This window comes from Hippocampus zosterae, chromosome 19, assembly GCF_025434085.1.
Source record: "Hippocampus zosterae strain Florida chromosome 19, ASM2543408v3, whole genome shotgun sequence".
NCBI classification, from domain to species: domain Eukaryota; kingdom Metazoa; phylum Chordata; class Actinopteri; order Syngnathiformes; family Syngnathidae; genus Hippocampus; species Hippocampus zosterae.
The window spans coordinates 566,800-584,931 of NC_067469.1; the positions used below are offsets into that span (position 1 = coordinate 566,800).

At 50.8% G+C, this 18,132-nt stretch overlaps 3 protein-coding genes across 3 annotated transcripts; all 3 read left to right on the top strand.

Annotated features, from left to right (window-relative positions):
• The first annotated feature begins 5,378 nt into the window (after positions 1-5,378).
• fosab (v-fos FBJ murine osteosarcoma viral oncogene homolog Ab) lies at positions 5,379-8,773 on the top strand. Its single transcript, XM_052053048.1, has 4 exons — positions 5,379-6,364; positions 6,971-7,189; positions 7,283-7,390; positions 7,686-8,773. Exons 1-4 carry the CDS (start codon positions 6,218-6,220, stop codon positions 8,253-8,255), a joined length of 1,044 nt encoding a protein of 347 aa, XP_051909008.1. The 5' UTR covers positions 5,379-6,217; the 3' UTR covers positions 8,256-8,773.
• Positions 8,774-12,014: 3,241 nt separating this feature from the next.
• Positions 12,015-15,363, top strand: tmed10 (transmembrane p24 trafficking protein 10). Its single transcript, XM_052053051.1, has 5 exons — positions 12,015-12,260; positions 12,976-13,096; positions 13,177-13,250; positions 13,862-13,988; positions 14,260-15,363. The coding sequence occupies exons 1-5, from the start codon at positions 12,084-12,086 to the stop codon at positions 14,379-14,381; spliced, it is 621 nt and encodes a 206-aa protein (XP_051909011.1). The 5' UTR covers positions 12,015-12,083; the 3' UTR covers positions 14,382-15,363.
• A 144-nt stretch (positions 15,364-15,507) lies between these two features.
• On the top strand, positions 15,508-17,821 carry eif2b2 (eukaryotic translation initiation factor 2B, subunit 2 beta). Its single transcript, XM_052053047.1, has 8 exons — positions 15,508-16,066; positions 16,293-16,413; positions 16,516-16,667; positions 16,774-16,937; positions 17,073-17,168; positions 17,248-17,385; positions 17,457-17,523; positions 17,641-17,821. Exons 1-8 carry the CDS (start codon positions 15,895-15,897, stop codon positions 17,796-17,798), a joined length of 1,068 nt encoding a protein of 355 aa, XP_051909007.1. The 5' UTR covers positions 15,508-15,894; the 3' UTR covers positions 17,799-17,821.
• The last annotated feature ends 311 nt before the right edge of the window (positions 17,822-18,132 follow it).

Genomic DNA, 18,132 nt, shown 5'->3' on the forward strand with positions numbered 1-18,132 from the left:
ACACGTGTTCGTCGTTGGCAACAGAACATTCACGCTCTGGACGCTTCTTGTTTTATTTAATTTGAATGTCGTTCAACTCGTTTGAAATCATCCGATAGTGGAATTGAGTTTGGCTCCACGTTCCAAACTCGAGTTGTGTTGGTGTAGCGCCCCCCGACGTGTCTCAAACGTACTGCGTTGACTTCCTTCCTCGCCTCAGCTGTGCGTCGACGCACAAACGAGTGAGCCGCCTCGGTGGCGCGGTGACCTCGGACGCAGCATTTGCTGCCGTGTGGCGGCGCCTCGTTCATGGCGCTCGTTCTTTCTTCGCGAACGTCTCGCGATAGAGCGCGACGAGTTGTGACGGGAAATGACATTTGAAATGCTCGCGGTTGTTTATTGTTGTCGTTCGCTTGAAGAGAAAAAAAGAAATGGGAGGGGGGGGCGGTGACGACGACGCAGCCGTCGCCATAGAAACAAAACAACTCCAACCTTCCGTGACCCTCCCCGCTCCGAATTTGGTCAACGGAAGTGACGCGTCGCGTCGCCGAGCTGGTTGTCAGCGAATCGAGCGGCAGCGACTCGTTTCTTTGCTTCTCCGAATCGGATTTGCGGAAATTGCTCCTTCGGAATAGGAATCCAATTTATTTGGCACCCTTTACCCCCCCCCCCCCCCCCGTAAACATTCGCGAGTTGGCTTACGGTAAATAGTTAACCCAGAAATGCGAATGAGCGTACGTTCATTCGAAGTGATACGATAAAAAGTGAGAATTGGCCATTTTATTTTGGATGAAAATCAACTATTTGATCGAGTTAACATGCACATTTGTTGTTGTTTTTTTAACCTCAGCCGCAGCTGGCCGATTGTACAATAAAATAACACATTAGAACTAGACAAAATATCAAAAGCATCTATGATTCTATGACACGTATCATGTTGACATATAACAATTTTTTTGTGAATGTGTGTTTTTGTCCGTCGGGCAAATACCCCCCCCCCCGCCCCCAAACAAAGTGAATAATGTATTGCTTTTGTTTTGTGGCGCGGCTTGACTGGCTGTGACAAGTAAAGCGCTTGAAGCGAGCGCACGTCACCTCTTTGGGGGCAACTGTGCCAGTGAGAGAGTGCAAACGGGGGGTGCGGTGGGGGGCAAAGAATTACTTTTAAAAGGCTCGTTTGTTAAAAGGACGTTTAACAGGACTTAAACAGGATTTAAAAGGACGTTTGTTTCAAAATGTCCAAACTGCTCAGCAGGTGTGTCAGACTTTACAAAAGAATCTCAACAGTGTTTCTTCACTCAATCGGTGGGAACTTATTTGTGATGATGCCTCTTTCAAAGCCTAAATGGGCGGGGGCATCAGGATACCCCCCTTTATGAAAAGTATTTTTTCAAACAAAGGTTTGAAATGTCTCCTGTTAAGCCGCAAGTGCAAACGCAGAACGCGAGTGGACGTGGCGTCCTGGCGGACTTAATGGCGCACTAGCGCCACCGACTGATCTCGTCGTCCCACTGCAAGCAAATGAGCGTGACTCGACGGCAAATCGGCCTCGCGTCCACAACCAAGTTCCCCCATCGGGGGTCATTAGGTCGCCTTGATTCAAGCCGTCGTGCAAACCTGGAGCGGACGACACTCTGGCCCTTTGCGTGATTTCCAGCGAAGGGGATGACAACCGCGGCTACATTCGGGCAGGCCGTGCAGTGAGTGCCGATGTGGACTCGGGACTGGAATGATGCGTGCGTGCACCGCGTCCATCAAGAAAGAAACCAAAGATGCTGCCTGGCCTCGACCTCGACCTCGTCTCGGCGTGCTTTCCTGCAGCCGTGCGTCTTGGCCGCCTTGTTGCCGCCTCTGGGGGGCGAGACGAGGGCCATCGCGCTCGTCTGCGGCGCACGCCTCCGATCCGGCGAGACGCCCCCGCTGTCCGCAACCTGAGCCCCAAGAAGCAAAGTCGCACGAGGTGGGTGCACACAGGCGCGTGGCGACACATTGAACTGGCAGCGTGACGAATGTGTGCCTGTGTGTGTGTGTGTCCAAGAGTGCCCCCCCCCCCCCCCCGCCAGGCGATGCTGTGCCGCAGCTGGACGACGACGACGACGACTCCGAGGAATAATCCGGGTGCGTAATTGCTCGATTGATTGGAATTGGGTTTTTTTTCACCCTTCACCGCAACTCTCTCAAAATGCAAACGTAGCTGCGTGTAAACCAGAGCGAGGACTCGGAATCCTGCACCAAAAACGCTTCCACTTGCCAGCTTTGCGGGATGGTACGAAGGGGAACCCGCCTTTTAGAGTCAGCTGCAGTTTTATGAATGAAACGTACGGGAGCGAACCATTCGGTGGGGTGGGGAAAAACGCAATGGTGCCGCCGCTCTCCACGCCCCCCCCCCCCCCCCACACACACTTTTTTTCCGGCGTATCACGTGAATGCACCAATTCAGTCAGAATAAATCCAATTCAAATGTTTTTTAAATACACCTGATGGAACCACAAGAAGCTTGTCTGGTGGTGGGGGTGATCGCAGCAGGCTGCCAATTGGGGCCACTAGCGCCCTCCGCTGGCCACTCAAATTGATGCCAGACGGCCTTCGGGTTGGCGTGGCGAGCCTCCCGCCTCACCTGCTTCCACGTGACCCAGACGGTCCTTGGTTGCCTTCTGTAACTGGCGCCAAGACTGAGTTGTTGGTTGCCATGACAACAAAAATATAATTTATTTTAGGTTTGTTGTTTTGCAAAAGTATTTCATATTTCTATGTGAACTTTCATATTTGTTTTTTCCTTAAATCCTCTGAATATGTTATTCGGAATGTTTGTTAAAAATCACTTCCGGGTCAAGTGCCGTGTATAGCGAGGAATGAGAGAAAGATCGAGAAGACAACGGGAGACAGAGAGAGTAAGAGACAGAACTACGATACCGTGTGATCTACTTTCGGTTTACCAAGGTGCACACGGTATGTCATTTTGTGTTATTTATTTAATGTCCTGTTCAAGATATTGTAAATTTGATTGTTGTTCGAAATGTGTTTTAGTTTACACGGTGTTCCATGATTAAACGTTTTGGACATCAGTACGAGGCGTCATCCTTGACCGGGGTAGATACACCTTCCGTCATCCGTCTATGCTTCCTTCTCTCCGGCCAGCCTGCAGCCTTCCTCCTTTCCTTCCGACCATCTTGCTTCCACCATTCCTCCTTCCTTTCATTCATGTTTCTTGTCCTCTCTCCATCTATCACGTTCCCTTCCTTCCTTCCTTCCTTCCTTTTCCCATCCAATCCTCGTCATCCTTCCTCCCAGACTCCCCCCCTCCTCCCTTTGCCTTCCTACAGAAAGCGAATGTGAAAAGTGTTCCCAGGCTGGACGTGAAAGTGTCCCCCTGACTTCATTCGTGTGATGCCGGCGGGCTATTTTTAGGTCGCCGGTGACATCACGGACTCATTGAAGTTTACTGAACGGGGGCATTACGAAAAGAATCGAAAAGGGGGGCCTCTCAGGCTTCCCGGCAGGCCCTCCTCTGGCGTTGAGGGGCGGAGGGGGGGGTCGTGTTGTATTTACTGGCACGGGATTATGTAGTCCGTTTGGGGGAGGAGGGGGTGTCAAGATTCACCCCCAGAAAGCAGTCGTTGCTCCAGGCGGCACCAGAGCGTTTGTTGCTTTCGAATTTGAAAATCAGAGCCAATCCGCGGCGTGTGCAATGGAAAAGATGCAATCGGGCGAGATCTTGCCAACCAAACGTCCCAAAAACAAATCGGAGACGATGGCACGCTGGCATCGCTTGCCGAGGTGTCCCATTTCACGCAGCGCGTTCACGGGCGACAATCCGCGCGGAGCTCTCACTCCGCCGTCTTTCTCGAAGCTTCGCCCGTGACGTCACCACGGGCGAAGCTCTACTCGGCTGTTTTTTTCCGCTCCGATCGAGCGATGCCTCTTTGTTACTATAAACAATCTCAGCCGAGGCACGAAGCCAGCACGTCACTGCCGCGAAAGGGGTGGAGTGTTGCCATGGCGACCGGGAATATTCAACAACAACAAGTAGCGCGGGAAAGAAAACACAAAAAGCCTTCAAGCGTGTGTTTGCTTCTTTGTTGTGGCCCGTGGCAGATTCGACTTGTTGCTGAATTTCTTTTTTTTTTTTTACACTCTACAAATTGCGAACAGGCGATGACAACGCAAAATATTCAATCAACGTTCCTCTCCTCTTCTGTTTATTTGGTACTGAGGCTCCTCGTACTTAAAAAAACTGGGATCATTTGTATTCTATCGTAGTAATATTGCTATATTGATGTAATACTGTTATGATGACATTTATTACAATGCCTAATCATTGTGATTATGTTCTTCACACACACAGCCTACTACTACTAATGAGTAGTCAAGACATGCAACTAGTTCAAATGCAACTTTTGTTTAAAAGTTTTAATCGTGACGATTTGCAAATCTTTCTATCACGTAGTAATACTTTTAAATGATGTTTTTATTGTGCTCACCGGAGGGAACATTCCAGACTCTAAACAAAGCAAATAGAGAATTGAGACATTCATCTTTTCATTGCGTTGGTGCCATCTCCATTTAGCTCTCCCTGCTCAGGCACACCAAGTGTGACCACCATGAATAAACTCCATACTTGGCTAGACATCCGCATAGTTCCATCAAGTCCAGCCCGGCCCTTGAGCGTAAAAAGTGAATAATCGCTGCACTCATCGAACCTCCACATTTGCGCTGGAAGTGTTGTATCACACCGCCGTTGCGCAATTGGTGAGGGAGTTCCTAGAACGAGTGGCGCAATGGCATCTCGTCAAACGATTGCGGTCGGTTGCCAAAGCACAATGTCCCGGCTTCAACCTGTCCTCCGCGCAGGTGAGAAGGGGAGAGGTCACGGGATTCCCTCTCGCCCTTCTCAGGGAAGACCTTTTGTCAAGTGGGGCAGGGCCGCTAATGTGCACGCCCGCGCCCGCGCCCGCACACGACCATCTTGTTCTGCAAGAAGTGCGTCAGCACCGCCCCGGGCCCCGGAGCGCGCACCAGACGCACGCAAACGGATGGCCTGTTTTGCATGTCTGCCTTGGTCCGTTCAGTCCCGACACGTAGAAATCCGTACGACTGGCGAGACCAAACACCTTTTGCCTCAGGTATGGCAAAGCAAAAAGGCCACGCGCAAGCTAAAGATGAGCACCAACGGTAACAAAATTCCCAGACACATCTTGTTTATCCTCTGCGGAAAATCACGGCTATCATAGCGCCGTTCGCTATTTTACCAAATTTGTCGCCGAGCACGATATTTCTCAATAGCCTTGCTCCAATGAGGTTTTCAAATAAATGAAATGGACTCTTTGGTTCCATCGCGTTACAAGGAAAACCATCTTTTATTCTCAATTCCCGGCCTCGAAAGCAAAGAGAACTGTTTTCGGCAAAAACTGACCAAAAGAGGACAAATAGAATGCAAATCACCAATAATATCCCCACGTCTCGTAGCTTTAGCTAGTGGCTAATGTTTGTCTACCCGTTTTAGGACAATTGTCAAAGGACTCGCTTCAATTAACTCTGTCACTCCGCAGTTGTGGTTCCAAAGGCAACAAAAGAGTGCGCCTTGTTGTGTTGAACGCGCGTGCGCGCGCGGCGTCGTGTACTTTTCGTCTTTTGTGCTGAGCATTTGCTTTAATACTTGTGGAGTTTTCTTTCCCAACAACAAGCCGAGTGTTTGTTGTCTTACGTAACGTCACGCCGCCGAGCTCTCGGATTTACCAGCAGAGCCCGCCCCTTTTTACAGGATGCGCCATATTTGGAAAATGACGTCCTGGGAGATCCCGGAGCGGAATCTTCCATTCCCTGGAAGCGGGAGGCGCATTCGCGCTAAAATGTCCTTTTTCGGGCCCGATTGCGCTTGAGATTTCATTTCAGCGCGACTCTTTCCAATGTGAAACGTTTTTGGAGGACGGCGTCGTGCGGTGTGATAACTTGACGTTTTCTTGCGGCTTTCTGTTTTCCCCCCCGGGTGTCTCCCCGCCGCGCTCCTTCCCCGCCCGCTGCCTACGTCATTCGCGCGGCCCGCTGCCACTATAAAAGGGCCGCCCGCAGACTCGGCAGCCAGTTCAGTTCACTCGCGATCTGCTTCTAACCGAGACAAAGCGGGACGAGCCTTTTGGAGCTTCACTCTTTTCTACTCACTTCGTCAAGCTTACCTTCGCAAGCCTTTCGCGGCAGGGATTTCCCCGAGTTTGCCTTTTTGGAAGTCGGTGCCGGAGCGATGATGTTCAATGTATTCAAGCCGGAGTGCGACTCGCCCTCCCGGTGCAGCACCGCGTCGCCGGCCGCCGACAGCAACAGCAACGTCGGCTACTACCAAGCGTCCCCGGCCGGATCTTACTCCAGCGTGGGCTCGCCGCAATCTCAGGTACGCTTTGGCTTCCCCTCCCCGCAACAAAACAGACCGTGCCTGTGTGCACCCACCCGGCGTGTGTCCCTAATGTTAAAAATGCCGCGTTCTTAACATGATTTAGTGTGACGGCGTGCCCAAGTACCTTCCAGCCCCGTTCAACTTTGAACATTCGCGTTTTGTCGTTCATGCAACGCAACTTTGATTGAACATTTGCGGACTATAGACCTCACGGGGGGGTCGCGGGCTTGCTGGAGCCTATCGCAGGCGTTTTCGGGCACGAGGTGGGGGGGCGCCCTCAACTGGTCGTGTGGGTAATGCGATTGACTGCATTGTTCATGTCCAAAGTGCATCAATCAGGTTACTGTGGTTTGAGTTCATATTCTGTCTTGGAAGAAGACCTGTCCTGCTTTTGACAAATACTGCACTCCTGTGTTTTAAGATCAGTAATCGTGGAGAGCGAAGAATTGATTTCAATGATTTTGGTGTAAAACATTTCCCCCCCCCCCCCAATAAATACAACATTGAGCATCATTCATCCTCTTGGAATTGTGCTGATGCGCCCCCCCCCCCTTCTTCCTCTTGGAATTGTGCTGATGCGCCTCCTCTCCTCTCCATGTGCAGGATTTCACCGAGCTGAGCACCTCGTTCGTCCCCACGGTGACGGCCATCTCCAGCAGCCCCGACCTGCAGTGGCTGGTGCAGCCGCTCATCTCCTCGGTGGCCCCCTCGCGCCGGGCGCACCCCTTGGCCTCCAGGCCCAGCCCCGCCTGCCCCAGGGGCTCGCTGAAGCTGTCGGCGTCGCGCCCGCACAGCGCCACCAAGAGAGGCCGGATGGAACAGGTGACTTTTTCATCCTTTAAAGACGTCGGCTCTTCCTTGTCATCGGAGACCCGAGTCAACCGACATCTTTCTTTCTTTCTTTCTCTCCGTCAGATTTCAGCCGAAGAGGAAGCAAAGAGGAAAATTCGCCGGGAGAGAAACAAGCAGGCGGCCGCCAAATGCCGCAACAGGAGGCGGGAGCTGACCGACACTCTCCAAGCTGTAAGTATCTTCTTCCTCATTTGCAGCGACTTTAGTTTCCAAGCCGCTTTTCCTCGGGAGGGTCGCGGGTGTGCCGGAAGCCATCCCAGCTGTCACACAGACGCCTCGGGGCAATTTAGGCTGCCCAATCAACCTACCTCGCATGTTTTGGGCCAACACATCCGACACACATGATGCTACTGAGAAGAAGAACGTTTGACAAAATCAAAGTGTTTTATTCCCCCCCCCCCCCCCCCCACTTTCTTGGTATAGCACTTGGATTCAATTCAACGGTGCCCTCGTTTTGTCTTCTCAGGAAACCGATCAGCTGGAGGATGAGAAGTCCAGCCTTCAGAAGGACATCGCCAACCTCCTGAAGGAGAAGGAGCGTCTGGAGTTCATCCTGGCTGCCCACCGGCCGGTTTGCAAAGTCCCCGCCGAGCCGGACTCGGACTTCTCGCCGGCCCGCTCGTGCGCCTCGGCCGAGCCCGCCGTCTCCGGCCCCGGCTCGCTCTTCGCCGCCGACTCCGGCAACGCGCTCGGACTGAGCGACTTGGACGCCTGCGTGCTGGAGGAGTCCCTGGACCTGCTGAGCAAGACGGAGATGGAGCGCTCGGTGCCCGAGGCGGACCTGTCGGCCTCGCTGTGCGGCGCTCAGGACTGGGAGCAGCTGCACCCGTCGGTGACCAGCGGCGACTTTGAGCCGCCGCTGTGCACGCCGGTGGTCACGTGCACCCCCGCGGCCACGGCCTTCGCCTCGTCCTTCGTGTTCACCTTCCCCGAGAGCGACGCCTTCCCCGGCTGCGGCGCGGCCCACAGGCGGGGGAGCAGCGGCAACGAGCAGTCGTCCGACTCGCTGCACTCGCCCACGCTGCTGGCCCTTTAAGACGCTTCAAGACCCCTCGCGGGACGGTGACTGAAAAGCCCCCAGCCCGTCCCCACCTGACTTCCAAAAGAGCACACCATCGATCTCCGCGTAGGAGCTGACAGGGCTACGGACGCTTGTTTTGGAATCGATCTGCCTTTTTACCCTGTAGCATGTTGCAACTATGACGACGAGTTTGATTTTGTTTTGAAAGGTGCTACTTAACCGAGCGTCATCATCCTAGTGGGTTTTTTTCTGTCCACTTTGAGGAGCCATATGTGAGGGGGGGACCCCCCCCCCCCAAAAAAAAACTGACATCTTTAACCATTGTCCCAGGTGGTCTGTCCTGAACTTGATCATGTGTATGAAAGTTTTCTGTGAAAACAACACACGTCATATTTCTTTTTTTTCTTTAATTTTATTAATTTATAAGATTTGACTTTATTTTTTTACAACAGAAGCGAACAAAACGGGTCAGTGTGAATGTTTGTGAGGTGAGTGTGTCTATATAGATGGAAATAAAGCATTGTTTAAATTGACACTTGGGCCCCGTGGCATTTGTACTCTCCAATCTGCTCACATGGGAGTTTATGAGCTGTGTCCTCCAATGATGAAGACGATTATCACAAAGGTGTTTTATTCTTTTTCCATTTCGGCTTCCTCCCACATTCCAAAAACATGCGTGGCAGGCTGATTGAACACTAAATTGTCCCTCGGCGTGAGCGTGTGCTACTTCGGGTTCCAAAAAGACAGTTCAAATGTCTGCTATATCATCAGTTTAAAAAAAAAAGTGTTCGCTAAAACTGAAATATAATATACAATGAATATTGTTGCTGCGGGAAAGCAGAGTCGAAATGGCTTGCTCGGATGAAAAGGTTTGGTGGAATCTTCGAGTACTTTTTTTCACGTTCTTTCTGTCACCGACGTCAACTGTGCCACAAGTCACACAAGTCTGACGTCGGCATTTTTTTTCCTGCTCGCGCACTGAGCGCGTCGTGATGACGTCACCTTCCGTGACCAAATGGGGACTTGGAACGAGCTGGTTGGAACTAGCTTTGAAAACACGCCAGCCGCGGCCTCCGAAGGCTTTCCAACGCGACGGTTTCCAGCTTTGCTTCACCGATCAGGTCCATTTTCATCGCGTTTCGAGTGGGAATTGAACTCATGCTAACAATCGACCGTAGTTTAGGGGGGAACGTGGTAGGTTCGCGCTCGGTTATGCAACAGAGAGGATCCGAAAGCGTCCCCTTGCGGTCCAAATATCCCGCGGTGTACCAAAGGTTGCTCGCGAATGCAAAGAAACGCACGCCGTTGTCCACCCCGCTGGGGAGACGTGTTCAAAATAAATGGGACTTTTGGCGTTCCGAGCGTTGACCTGCGTTTGCAACGGAAATTCTCACAAGTGCTTTGTGAGCGACAGCCTTTGTCAAATTTATCTTGGCTGTCAGACGATTATCCTATTTAGTTTTTATTGTGTCCAATCACATTTCATGGCACGTGTGTTGCCAGGTCAATCTCATGTGCCCGTGGCCTTTCCAGTTGCTGGCTCATGTCATTTTAAACTAAAAAGATTCAACATCTATACAGGCAAAGGTGGACAATTATGTAGTAGTCGCCATCTTAGTGTTTCTGATTTTTATGTTTTTTAGAGGGGAGGGGTCGTTTGACTAAAATAGCGCCTGGTGATGCACCTGGACAACTTTTCTTCGCATCAATAGTCACATTTTAGGTGTGCAGTTAGCTCGCGATGCCACTGGCCGGGGGAGGCGGACAGCAGGAAAGACGACAGCTTGATTTAGCGTTCCCTGGTGAGTATGAGGTGGTTTATTTGTCTTTTTTTGTCATGCTATTAGATCTGTAAATTAATTAGCGTCATTAATAAATGATGAATATTAAACGTGAGCCGCTCCATATGATTCATTTTTTTATATCTTGTTTTTCACTTTTATCCCCAAATATATCAAACATAATTTAATTCCATTCTTAAATATGTTTTCTTGAGGTTGACACTTTAAAAGGGCTAAACTTGATGCTCATGCATCAGCATTGAGGATTTTCTTTCATACACAGTCAAATATTTAAGCACGGAGAAAGTACACATTTAAACACAACAGAAATCTGGAAAAAAAACAATTTTCGACACACTAGAAGAAAAACAAGTGATTTTAAAAGTGATTATAAGAACTTAAAGATTTGGTTTCCAGTCAACTTAACGTGAGTGACGTCTAAATGGCTTGAGGCAAGCATACTGGGCCTCTCATTTGGAGAATTGTGGCAGCAAGAATGGGAACATGCAGATTAATACCTGGTACAGCAATAGCGTGTGCAAATGACGCAAGGCGTCATGCACGCCGCCCTTCCTGTCTGCGTGATTACCATTTATTCACTCATTCATTCCAGCTTTTTGTAGGGTGGGGGGGGGGCAATATAAGGCGGCTAGCCTAATAAGGCGTGTGTGCGTTCATTTTTGTGCATGCGCAAAGAATGTTATCACCACCACACCCCTAGCTACTGTTCGTGCGTGACTGGCGTGGAAATTTCCACATATGACACCGATTCAGCCAGGTTCACCCTTGGCAGTCATGCACTCGGGTAGCCCCGACATATTAGCTGTTGCGTAAGAGCCTCACTGTGGCTGTCTGCAACCCAAAAATTGCTATGTGCCTAATAAGCGTCGAGTAATGCCTCCCCCCGTGAGGGTGGATGGGTATAGCGGCAGAAATAGCATTTTTTGTCCTCCCCCCCTCATAACATCAGCGTCAACGGCGGTAAAATTAGAACACTGTGACGCCAAAACGCGTCGGCTCCACAGCCCGGGGGAGGGAGGCAACCAAGGCGATGTGAGCAAGAGGAAAGGGAGGAGGAGGCTGCTGATGATGTTGTTGTGAGGTAGACTGAATGCCGATGAGCGTTGTGATGAAAACGGGCAGGTTCACCCGCATGCCAAGCCCAGACGCTTTGAATAGAACATTGAAGACGCACCAGCGGCAGAGGTGGGGAAAATCGTGCCGTACGTTCTGTACCTCGGCACAAGTTGGGAGACAAACGTGGGAATGTCATCAGGCTGTGGAATTTGAAAAAGTCACAAGTCGAAAGCACCGTGATCCCTGGCCAATTGTAGCGGCCCAATTTGTCAGAAAAAGCGGCGTGACGGAACGCCGTCGCCCGTCCCGGTCCGGAGAGTCGCCATTCATTCGACTCATCTCGACACGGATGGCGGTTGCCGTACATGCCCTGCGTGAGTTGCGTGCGCTGGAGGATTGACGGCCTTTGGCATCGGGGGCCGGGGCGTGTCGCCGCGTTGCGTCAGCCGGCCACATTCAAGGAATTCTTATCTTTGTGCTTTGGGAAAGTAGGTCACGTCACTGCCGCCTTTTCAATTCAACATTGCGTAATAACATTCACGTGGAAATGTACTTCTTGGCCGCCGACCAAGGGAGCAATTCTCGGCCTTTTAGCAGACTTGTACCTTGAGTGTCAACACACACAAACACAACAAGAAAAAAATCCCTACTACCGTAACGAAGCTTATTCAGCGGCACGGATTTTGCTGACGTCTGGGATCTATTTCCGGACAATGGGGGCTATTTTAAAATGGTTCTGTATTATTATTTTGCATTTCACACACGGACAAAAAGCAACACTTTTCGACATGGCCGCAGTGTACAGAGGGTCGCTGACGGGGCTTTGCTCCCCGGTGGCAGAATGTGACGTGTACGTGCAGTTCCCCCTTCGACCCGACGGCGTCGCTGCAGCATTGTGCAAACTGGAATTCCGTGGCCGAAGAAGGAATTTGCGAAGCGGACGAGCTGGCAGCGGCTGGTTGGACGCTCGCAGAAACGCTCGGCCATGGCTCGGTTTACGGCGCTCCTGCTCTTACCGCTTCTCGTCGAATTGGCGGCCACCATCTCCTTCTTCCTGCCGGTCAACTCGAGGAAGTGCCTGCGGGAGGAGATCCACAAGGACGTCTTGGTCACCGGGGAGTACGAGATAAGCGAGCAGGCCAACACCAAAACCAACCTGAAGGTGAGAGCCCCGAAGGAGCCGGCTAACACGAAGGCCACGCGTCGACGGAAGCTTCTTCCGTCATCTTGCGGCGCGCACCAACGCTTTGCTGCCTTTGGGACGGACTTAGCTCGCGGGCAGACAAAAGGACCGACAACCTTCCTGGTTGAAATCGACTTCAACCGCCACTTTGACTTCACACTGACTTCGTGAAACGCGCTTTTTGCATGCTAACATTCCCGACGCGGAGGAACTACGGTTTGTTTTGGCTCTTCCACGTCACTCTTAGCGTTCCAAGCCCGGATGGCAGCTGCTCACGTTGGCATGCCGGCCATCGAGCAAACAAAACGCATTCCGTAAAAACTCGCAACATTCTTGTCTTGTTAGACTGAGAAATGATTGACATGTCGTCACAAAGCCGATGGTCGTAAATCATGTCGTTTGAGCAGATTTCTATTCCTTCGCGCGTGTTTGGCCTTTCCTAAGTACCCAACTAGCAGCTCCCGATTTTGAGAGGTCGGTAAACCGTGAGTTCTAAGCCTTCTAATTCTCCCCCCCCCCCTGTCATCCTCCAGAATTGTTGTACTTTTTTGTTGGAGGACGAGGCGGGGTTCATTGACATATCCAGGATTAGCCCTACATGTGATTTATTTTTTTTGTTTTCTTGGAGAGGGGCAATTTTAATCCATTTTGGAGCAAAGCTTCAAGATGACAACATGCTCTCTCCTTGTCACAGATCACAGATTCTGCCAGTCATTTGCTTTACAGCAAGGATGACGCCACCAAAGGAAAGTTTGCATTCACCACGGAGGACTATGAAATGTTTGAGGTGTGCTTTGAGAGCAAGTCCCCCATGGGTAAGTTCCATCCGCTTCGACAAAACGCTGACTTTGAGAATGTGAGAACGCTGGTATTTATTTGTGGCCCTGATTTCAAGGAACCGGAAGAGTGCCAGACCAGTTGGTCAACCTGGACATGAAGCACGGCGTGGAGGCCAAGAACTATGAGGAGGTACACTCGATCCGTCTTTGTGGGGGGGGGGGGGGTGAAATCAATAAAAAGGACACCTAATGACGGCTCGTAGCTGCTTTCTTGGCAGTCCACTTGATCCTAAGCTTAACTGCGGACAGGACACATCTTGCCTAAGCACCATACTGTGCGTTCTCACGCTGCACGTGATCAAAAGCGAGCAGCGAGAATGCTGGGACTTGTCCCCCGGCTCACGCGTTGCGCAAGGGGATTGGCTTTGACGAGGACACATTTTAGGAAGACCGACGTATTACTCGGGATAATAATAATAATAATAATAATACATTTTATTTATAAGCGCCTTTCAAGACACCCAAGGACATTTTACAATAACAAAAAACAATACGATACGATACGATAAGTTGTGACCAAAACTATCTAGTGTTCTATTTAGTCTGGATCAGATTTTCTTCCTATCGGGGAAATATATTGTCGAGCTCCTTAATTCTTTGGGCAATCCAATCATTGGAAGGACCTATTTTGAGAGCGAGCCTTCATTAGGCCCACCAAGAGCGACACCTCCTGGCTGAACTGTGTAATAAATAGCATTGGCTTGACTGCCTATGGTGATAGCGTGTGCTATGTGAGTCCAGATTGCCAAGGTGGAGAAGCTGAAGCCCCTGGAAGTGGAATTGCGGAGACTGGAGGACCTCTCGGAGTCCATCGTGAATGACTTTGCTTACATGAAGAAGCGCGAGGAGGAGATGAGGGATACCAACGGTAAATTCCTCCCTTTAACGCAGTCATTCCCAACCGGGTGTCATGAGAAATGCTACGATAGGGCAGACTCTTTTAAGGCAGCACTGGAAATGAAGAGGATAAAATCTAGATGCTAGAAATGCATTTTGCATTATCGGAGATTTGCCTGTCGCGCTTTCTCTTGACGCTTTTGTCAAATACGCCCCTCGGCTCAATCGTGGTTTGAAAAGCCTGCGGCTGCGCGGCTTGTAAATGAGATGTTGACCAGCCTGCACTGCCTGCCTCCCAACAGAGTCCACCAACACGCGCGTTCTGTACTTCAGCGTCTTCTCCATGTGCTGCCTGATCGGGCTGGCCACGTGGCAAGTATTCTACCTGCGCCGCTTCTTCAAGGCCAAGAAGTTGATTGAATAGAAGATCCAGCGTTGGTCATCGTCCGGCTTGGCCGCCAATGTCCAAACATCCATCCTCCTTGGACGGCAAGGGAAGTTTTAGGAGGTGGTGGTGGTGGGGTGGGGGTCTCAAATTCTATTTTTTCACAGATGCCAGACAAAAACAATGGTCTGTCAACATGCGTACTTTTTTTTTGTTTTGTTTTAAACAACCAGGCCTGATTTCTTTTGCAGTTCGTAACATGATAAGCGCTGTTAGGGAGAGATGCGCCACGTGTCTGTCTGCACTGTTTCAATGTTCCGGCTGCCCACCAACAAAGCACTCGAGCATGTGCGGTGAGAATGCTGCCGAGGAGACCCTCCAAATCAAGTGAAGGCTATTTGAAGGTGTGCTTTTGTTCTATGTTGTCATTCTTCCGTGTTAGCTTGCTACATTTGCTTCCATGTTTGTCAGGAGGTTTTTGGTTTGTTTGGCTTCATCCTGTTAACGCTCCCCCTAATCATACGGATATTTCTTTTTTGTCACTGTAACATTGTTCTCATTATATAGATATTAGGTTTCCATGTTTGAACTATAGCATCTTGTGATTCAGTCCTTGTCTAAAATGGCCAACAACTCTCATTAGAGAGCAGCATTTGTAAAATAGCCTGCACGGAGGAGTCGGTTGAACCACCTGCTTTGTGCACCAAACCTGTTCTCCCAGGATTGACTCTAAATGGAGCAGTTGACATCAACAAGTCACGTTTGCCATTTTCTTGTCCCTGCACAGCCACCAAATGGATTTTTCATTATTGCCTCTCGAGTGATACTTCAGAGGTGCGGTTACATGGGCTTATGAGGGTTTGGTTTGAAACAGGTGAAAGTTAATCATGAAGGCATCTGTCATGGGGATTTTTTTTTCTTAAGGAGCGACCCATGTGCATTGTGCATTTTTATGTTGAGTGGTGCATTTTGTAATTTTGCTTTGGGCTTTTATTCAATAAAATCGGATGGGTTGACTCGATTTGCTGCGTAGACTGCATCCAAACCAGCTGACGTGTCTTGGCACCATTAAATGCGTCATCATAAATAGTTGAGTACTTGGGGAAATACTAGAAAAACGCTCCTACTGAAACGCTTGTTGAAACTGAAATGACACCAAATCGGTTTCAGTAAGTGTGAAAAATCCATCACAAATTTAGCTTCCCCCAATTACCCGTTGAGTGTATTTGGGCGGAAGAATCGTACATTTTGCTTGCACGTCATTTACGAATGGGTCACAACTCGGAAGTCAAAAAGGCCATCCGAAATGTCAAGAATCACCTTTAATAAGACGAAACTTAACGTATGGTTAGAAGCTGATCGGTCCCTGAACGCATCGTACTCGCCAAAATGACGAAGGCTGTAGCCAGATCTCAGCCTATCGGAGAGCGTCGTCGTCACCACGACCCGGATGTACTCTGGTAGCACTTCCTGGTTTGTCATGGCAGTCTGACCACCGCACGACTAACTCGCCGAACAACTTATTCTTTGTGTCTGTGTGTGTATTGCCACCATGCCGGGCGGGGATAAAGAATCAGACTTGACCGAGCGAGTCGAAGCCTTTTTGTCCGACTTGAAGCGAGGCGGGAGCGGCACCGGACCTCTCCGGGGCTCGGCGGAGACAGCCCGAGAAACGACCTCCTTGCTCCGAAGGATCACGTCGCAGGCTCGCTGGAGCAGCGCAGGTGCCGCACGCCCCATACGGGAGGCAGCCGTCTTCTGCAATCATGTCATCGCTTTCTTGTATGACGTTGACTCGACCTGATTTGTTGCGCCGTCCGACACACGGGTGTAACGAGGACAAGCCACTGTCACCGAGGGCAGATGGAAAATTACAATCTTCTTTTCTCATACGAGTATACGCGACAGGAGCATAACTTGATGGCGTTTATTGTATTTGGAACATCTCAGGCGACCTCATGGAAATCATCCGGAAGGAGGGCAGACGGATGGCGGCCGCCCAACCATCAGAGACCACCGTTGGGAACATAATCAGACGTGTGCTCAAGATTATCAGAGAGGAGTATGCCAGGTGAGTCGTTTGGAAAATGGCTTGTCTGCAGTTAAATGGACCCCCGGGGTGCATGGCCCAGCCAGTAAAATATTCCATTTTGACTCTGGTTTGGGTGTGCAGGTCCCGGGGCAGCAGCGAGGAGCTGGACCAGCAGGAATCGCTGCACAAGCTGCTGACGACGGGAGCGCTCAGCGAAGAGAACTTCCGGCTGCATTTTGCTCCCCTCAAAGCCAACGTCATCGAGGCCATCAACGAGCTGATGACGGAGCTGGGTCAGTCGCTTCGAGTTTTCCGCCTGGCAGCCCCCCCCCCACTCGTTCCCGTCGCTCGAAGGCAAAGTGACGATTGTGCCGTGTTTCGCTAACTTGGTTCTTCCAGACGGGACGACGGACAACATCTCCATGCAGGCGCTGGAGCACATCCACTCCAACGAGGTCATCATGACCATCGGCCGCTCGCGCACCGTGGAGGCCTTCCTCAAGGACGCCGCTCGCAAACGCAAGTTCCACGTCATCGTCGCCGAGTGTGCGCCCTTCTGCCAAGTAAGTGACACGGCCGCTATGGGGGGAGAAAGGAACCCCCCCGGCCCCCTTCTCCAATTACACCGTCGAGGTATCATCAGAATCTCTCTTGGCCAAGTATTGTACTCCATCTGCCGCGTTTTGCCTTTCCGTCAGGGACACAAAATGGCCACCAGTCTGTCAGAAGCCGGCATCGAAACGACGGTGATCGCGGATGCCGCCATATTTGCGGTCATCTCCCGCGTCAATAAGGTAAGCGGAAGACGACGGGCGACTTTTAGGGATGCGCGAAGCGGCACGGCACGGCAAGGCGTTGCTTTGCGCCCGACAGGTGATCGTCGGGACGCAGACGGTCCTCGCCAACGGGGGCCTGCGGGCCGTCAACGGCACGCACACGCTGGCCCTGGCGGCCAAGCACCACTCCACGCCGCTCATCGTCTGCACGCCCATGTTCAAGCTCTCGCCGCAGGTGACCGGGCCGCACGTTTTAACCGCACCCTCCGGCTTCTGAAATGCGGCTGACCGTCACAATTATTGCAGTTCCCCAATGAGGAGAACACCTTCCATAAGTTTGTGTCGCCCCACGAGGTGCTTCCATTCACCGAAGGTAAAATCGCCTCTCGCACGTCTCACCGCTCCACACTCGGTGACGCGGCGGAAAATGAAGCTCGCCTAAGCGCTCAATTGAGCGAGCGACGTTGACGGCGACCAATGTGCGTCTCAGGCGAGATCCTGTCCAGGGTGAATGTGCACTGTCCCGTGTTCGACTACGTTCCGCCGGAGCTCATCACGCTCTTCATCTCCAACTTCGGCGGACACGCGCCCTCGTACATCTACCGCCTCATGAGCGAGCTCTACCACCCCGAGGATCACGAATTGTAACCGCTCAAGTGAAGGTGGGGTGGGGGGAAAAGAAGACATGCAACAAATGACCAGTTTGTGTTGTTTTTGTCGAGGCGCGTTTCAATCGCTGTTGGATCGAAGAACCTTTCATGGCATAGATTGGAAAAACTCTCAAAATGATACCATTATTCCAAGAGCAAAAATTGAAATAAGTTGATTTCTTCAAAAGAGCAAAACGCTTTGAAACCGATATTGATAATGAATTTAAATGACATTTCAGACAAGTGTGTAAATAAATATCTAGTTTCATTTGCACAGCGTTTCCGCGCTTTCTCTGGGGGAAAAAAAAACGAGCCATTTCAAATTTGATACA